General features: G+C 45.1%; 1 protein-coding gene across 1 annotated transcript in view; it reads left to right on the top strand.

The window, feature by feature from the left end:
* The window catches only part of LOC104466310 (forkhead box protein J2-like), a 9,245-nt gene extending 3,562 nt beyond the window's left edge, over window positions 1–5,683 (top strand). Inside the window, 6 exon segments of the mRNA XM_010079687.1 lie at window positions 385–580; window positions 2,495–2,818; window positions 3,221–3,322; window positions 3,777–3,977; window positions 4,734–4,832; window positions 5,412–5,683. Coding sequence (XP_010077989.1) covers window positions 385–580; window positions 2,495–2,818; window positions 3,221–3,322; window positions 3,777–3,977; window positions 4,734–4,832; window positions 5,412–5,500 — 1,011 coding nt within the window. The 3' untranslated portion in view covers window positions 5,501–5,683.
* The last annotated feature ends 255 nt before the right edge of the window (window positions 5,684–5,938 follow it).

Genomic DNA, 5,938 nt, shown 5'->3' with positions numbered 1-5,938 from the left:
AAAGAGTGCGTGAACGGAAAAGCAGAGTGGTGAGAAGAGAGGGAATAATGAAAATGGTGATACATAGGCAAAAATAAGAAGTGAAGAAGCTGAAATTGCACAGCTGGAAAATAAGAAGGAAGTGCATTTTAACAAAGGGCTGGGTGGGGCTAAGGATAAAGGCATAATTGCATTAAATAGCTGAAGGTTAGGCTGGAGCAAGTCTGCGGAAGAAGGCGGGTGGTGGCTGATTTTCCTCAAGGAAGATGGAACTTGGGAAGATTTGTTGGGAGATGAGCTAAGTGATATGGGATATCAGTACATCTTCTACTTGTATCTGGATCCTTGTCTCAAGTTACAAAACCTAGTGCAAGCTAAAGGCCTTACTTCTACCTTTTTTAGCAGGGTGCAGGGCCTGTGGATGTTGCCTCTACTGCAGCAGGGGGGCAAGGCCGTGAAGGGGCCGATGTGCCAGCCCCACTGTACAGTGCCAACCATGACTTCAAGTTCTCCTACTCCGAGATCAACTTCCAGGATCTCAGCTGGTCCTTCCGAAATCTCTACAAATCCATGCTGGAGAAATCATCTTCCTCTCAGCATGGTGAGTAACCATATGCATCATGCGGGGTGGGCAGGTATCTACCCACACAGTCTTGTCCACCAGTCTACCCTTGGTATTTCTCAGATCTTTCCTCATTTAGGAGCCTGTGCAAACAGACTTTCCTTCTTTGGCATGCTGTAATTCTGCCAGGAGCAGATAAGAAATCTCTATGTCCTGTATCTATTGTTCACCCTAGACCTCTCAGAATAAAGAGGATAATGATTTAAAAAGACATATTTCGATACAAAAGCAAATGCTAAAATGGCAGAAGCTTTGAGAAATGAAGTCCTGAAGAAAAGCTTGTCAGAAAAGCATTCATAATCTGTCAGGCTAGAAACCATAGGAGGGAGGGAATTGTTGCATGTAAGCAGTGGAGTTTCTTTGAAAGGAGAGTGGAAAGTTGTAATTTCTGAGATCTGTTAAAACTAGGATTGTAGAAGGCCTTGGAGAATTGAGTTTTGTGGATTAAGAGCATGGAAGACAGAGCCTGCAACTCCATTCATTGTTTACATTTCTGGGATGGAGGAAAGCGCCACCAGAGGGCAGAATTGCTGTAGGAATGAGATGAGATGTCCACGGGAAAACACTTCAGAAAAATTTCCAGTTGGTGTTCCCACCTTTAAACACTCTTCTAAATATTATTCTGATGTCAAAAGAATATATTATTAGATGAGCCTCTCACCTATGCTGTCAGCTATCATACAGTGCAGGCTACTTTTTTGCTACTCTAAGAGGAGCCTCCTGAACTTGTAGCTTCAGTGAAATAAAAATTTATTACTTTCACTGCTTTCATCATGCTGGCACTTGAGATTCCCAGGAGGAGCCTGTTATGTGAAGTGTTGCAGAATGAGCAAGCTACAAAAATGTAGAGGAAAATAAGTTGATTCCGTGTGTGCCTTTGTTTGTAAAAGCTTAGCAGTGCAGCGGTGTGTTTGGTTCCCACCCCCCCCAAGTCTTCCGTTGTAAGGTCATCTAGGAAAACTTACAATTTTTGAGGAAATTTTGTGGGTAACTTTTGAGTCAGGATGGCAGCATACACCCTTTTGCCCCATCACAGTATTAGAATGCTCTAAGGGTTGATTTTGGATCTAGTGAAGAACTGAGGCTTGCTTGCAGATGGTCAAGTAAGGGCACTCAAAGTAAGAAATGGGTATCTCAGGTTAGTGGCATGTAATGCCCTCCACTGTGATTTTTTTTCTTGGAGGTTCCCCAATGTAAGGGGAGAATGAACTGGGGAAGCAGGCATAAGAGATATGCTGAGCTCCTGATGTGGGAAAGAATGGAGAGAACCTGATGCTCTTCCATGTAGGGGATGCCTGAAATATAAGAGGATAGAAATGATGCACTCAGTGAATCAGGAGGAATGAAAATAATAAAGGAGCCCTGGTGTGTGTAATGTGCTCTGTATTCAAAAGCAGTAGAATGTGTGACCTCTAATGATCTGTGTAAGAAAAATTGTAAAGGTTCCTGACCAAACTGCTTGTAAGATGGGAACTGAAGGGAGCTTTTGGAAACAGCAAGTCAGATTTATTGAGTTATCTGTTTACTAAATGTTTTGTTGTTCAAGTTTGCTTAATGGTCATTTCTAGGAAAACAATATGTGCATGAAATTTCAGGAGTGCATGGGTTACTTTGTAAATATGGGAGAAATCCAGGGAGGAATTTAAGTGCCTGACTCCATACTAGAAGTTTAAATCCTGCTGGGGCTTGTTGTAGAGCCTTTTATTTTGAACAGAATATGGAGCACAGTTACCACATAACTGTGCAGGTGATAGTTGTTGGCAGCCTGTAGAGGGCACTCCAAAAGCTTCCTAAATAGCAGGATGAGCAGTGTGAAATTAGAGATGGTTAATTTAAGCAGAGGTCCAATCCAGGCAGCTCTTAACGTTCCTTCCTCTTTCTTTTATTTGGCAGGTTTCTCTTCTCTCCTTGGTGACATGCAGCCCTCCAACCACAACTACTACATGTACCAGCAGCAGCAACAAGGGCCCTCATCAGTGGGTGCTGCTCCCCCACTCCACACTCCAACCCCAGAGGGTTGCCCATCCCAAGGGGGAAAGCAGCAGGGTGGTGAAAGTTATGGCCCGCCACCAGTGATGTCCATGCACCCACCCCCAATGCAGCATGGAGGCTACCACCAGCATCAACATCACCCGCACTCCCACCCACAGCAGCAACCACATCAGCACCAGCAGCAGCAGCAGCAGTCACAGGCTTCAATCAACAATGCTGGCTTTGGTGAGTCAGGGGTGATGGAAAGAACAACTGGGGAAAGGGAGCAGTGAGGACCCCCCAAACAGAAATTCCACAAGTGAGCTTTCCCTAAGTAGTACGTACCTACATTGTGTGTGGAAAAAGGGTGAAAGATAGTTATAACTGAAATCTGAAAGGGAAATTGCTTCCTTACTGAAGGAAAGGAGGATACATCCACACTGGCTTTGGGATTCTGTTTAGGGATGCAGGATAAAGTCAGGGGCTAAATGAAAAAGGAGGCACCATCCCCAGTCTTCCAAGGGAGAAAGCATTTCTATCTACTGTAGCATCAGGCTCTCTGATGACGAGGGGCAAATAATTTTATATTAAGCGTTGGAGTGGAAGGGTGGTCTGTATTCCAATAATCTTTTCCCTATCTCATTCCAGCATTTCCCCCTGATTGGTGCTCCAACATCGATTCCCTGAAGGAAAGCTTCAAGATGGTAAACCGGTTGAACTGGTCTAGCATTGAGCACTCCCAGTTCTCAGGTCAGTATTGGTCTAGTGACTGAGTGACTAGGACTGTAGTCTAGAATATGTGAGTGCTGTGCCCAGTTATTTTTTTCAGTGTACCTGTGTCAAGTCCATGGGTTTCTCAGGGACTCAACTCCTCTATTTGTAAAATGAGGTGACCTACTTCATGGGTTCTGTTAAAGACCCTGAAGCACTTGAACACTGCAGGAATTTAGGGCAGGGGCAATTAATTCAGAGAAGTATATCACAAATCTAACTAAGGTTTTTCATCTCCTACTCTTCCTTCCCCTACCTGAGTCAGTGACACAATATCCTAGATATGGAGCTCTCCAGGAGTTTGGTGACAGATTTGAAGCGATGAAGTCGGGTTTGTGGGGAGAAGATAGGATTTAGGGGTAGAAGACAGAAAGTCTTTTCAGAGAAGACCATCACGAGTGCTGTCTTTGACATTGTCCTTTGTCCCCTGCAGAGCTGATGGAGAGTCTGCGCCAGGCTGAGCGGAAGAACTGGACGCTGGATCAACACCATATTGCCAACCTCTGTGACTCCCTTAATCACTTCCTTACCCAGACTGGTCAGCTGCCTCATCTGATTGGCCCACAGCAGCCGCCCCGAATCTCTGATTCTTGTGCCCTGAACAGTGGCAAACAGGAGCAATCCATGAACCAAGGTAATTAGGAGGGAGACTAAAATGACATGTAAGTGAAGGCCCTAGTTCTGCGAATATCCTAAACTACTTGTTGCCTTGCCAAGCAATGTAGCGCCAAGCAACTTGGGGCTGGGCTGTCAGAGCTGTTTGTAGCAACTCTGCTTCCTCTGTCTTTAAATAATTAGGATGTCCCATGCTCGTGGCCTAGACAGACTGTTATTATGTGATGTGTACTATTGGCAGGCAGCCTCTCCAGGCAGAAATACATTTAAAAGTAAACCCATAAAAGGAGAGGAGGGTGATGTTTTTGTAGGTGACCAACAGAAAGGAATGGCAAGGTAGCGAGATGGCTATTCCAGATGGCAGGAGCTGTAAAGAAGAAAGCTCTTGCACCCATGTTGGAGAAACACTGACTAGACAAGGAGAAGGAGGATGCACTCTGAGGAGAGCACAGGTCATGGTCTTGATATAACTATGATGATGTGTGTCATCTAGTACTGAACTAAATAGATGATACTGAGCCAGCTTGTGGCATTTCTGGATGAGAATTTTCTTCTTTTAAAATAATAGAGAAAATCCTGCTGGTTCCAAGAACGAGCTCCCTGACCAAGCTATAGCTTGCAGTTAGGACCCAACAGCTGAACAGCTCCTCAGTATCCTGTGGGTCTGAGTGAGTTGCTCTGTGGCTGAGCTGCCACACAGACAGAGCCAAGACAACTGACCAGAATGTTAATGGGTTTTCGGGGTTTTTTTTTTTTTGTCTCTTTCCTTTCACAGTGAACTCCTATGGTCAGCCCCAGCCCCCCCATCTCTTCTCCGGGCCTTCTCCTATGTACCAGATTTCCACCCAGGACTCTCCAGGATATAATCGCCCAGGTAAGGCGTAACATTAAGGCATATTATACCAATGAACATTAAAGAGCTGGTTCCCAAGACCTTTGTGCATTTCTCTTAAAGCACTTACTAATCAAATGGGGCACTGAGGGTAGAGAGGGAGCCTGTACTGCAAGGGACCCTTCATTTAGGGCTCTGCCATAGCTCTGGCAAGGTTTAGGATTTCAGTCACCCGATTTCTTTCACTTCACATAAATAGTCGTCTAGCTCAGCCTCACCCTCAGTAGTTGGCTGCTTGAAGGCAACTTTACATGGGAAGCTTCTGTTGATGAAGTCTTTTGTGCTCTATCAGCAGTCAGCTGTAAGGAAAGTTAAGGAGGCTGAAACTTAACCTCTGTAGAAGCTGCTGTGGAGAATTTCACAGCAGACCACCTACAGACGTTGGTAGGTGCTGTCTGACAGGGAAAAATTAATGCCAGTAGCGTTCTTGCTTATTAGACTGTTGGACAAGGCCTGAATTCCTGATGCTTTCTTTTGTCCAAAAGGCCACTGTGAAAAAGTGTGACTTTTGTATTCTAACTGTTCTCTTTCTCTTATTTTTTTTTCTTGGTTTTGGCCCAGCTCATCATCTGGTCCCTCGGCCTCCAGGGCCTCCTCCAGGCACCAATGAGGAAATCCCTGATGATTTTGACTGGGACTTGATCACCTAGTGAGTTACAGACTTGATAGCCCGTCCTTTGTGAAGGATGCGGGAGGGGAGGGGGACATGGGGTGAATGGTGCCAGCACCACCCTCCCCAGCCTCCTTGCCTTGCCTGTATATAGATATATATTCTCTATCTCCGCCAGAGAAGCCACCGCAAGATGCTGCCGAAGATAATCCTTCCTTGCGTCCTGTTTTATCTTCTTTTTCTTCTTTTGTTTATTATTATTATTGTTGTTATTATTATTATTATTACCAATAATTGAGCACAGCCCTTCCCCTCCTCTGGTGGCCTCGGATGCATCAGATTGGCTCTTTTGTGTTGTGTGGTGCCCTGTGGAGGGCAGAAAGATGGGTCCTTAGTGCCATGAAAATACCTTGGAAGGCTGAATCCTTGAGTGCATCTTTTTCTGCCTCCCTCATTTTGCGTTTAACAATCCCTCTTT

This window comes from Pterocles gutturalis, unplaced genomic scaffold (genome assembly GCF_000699245.1).
Source record: "Pterocles gutturalis isolate BGI_N339 unplaced genomic scaffold, ASM69924v1 scaffold18014, whole genome shotgun sequence".
NCBI classification, from domain to species: domain Eukaryota; kingdom Metazoa; phylum Chordata; class Aves; order Pterocliformes; family Pteroclidae; genus Pterocles; species Pterocles gutturalis.
This window is presented reverse-complemented; position numbering and strand designations above follow the sequence as displayed.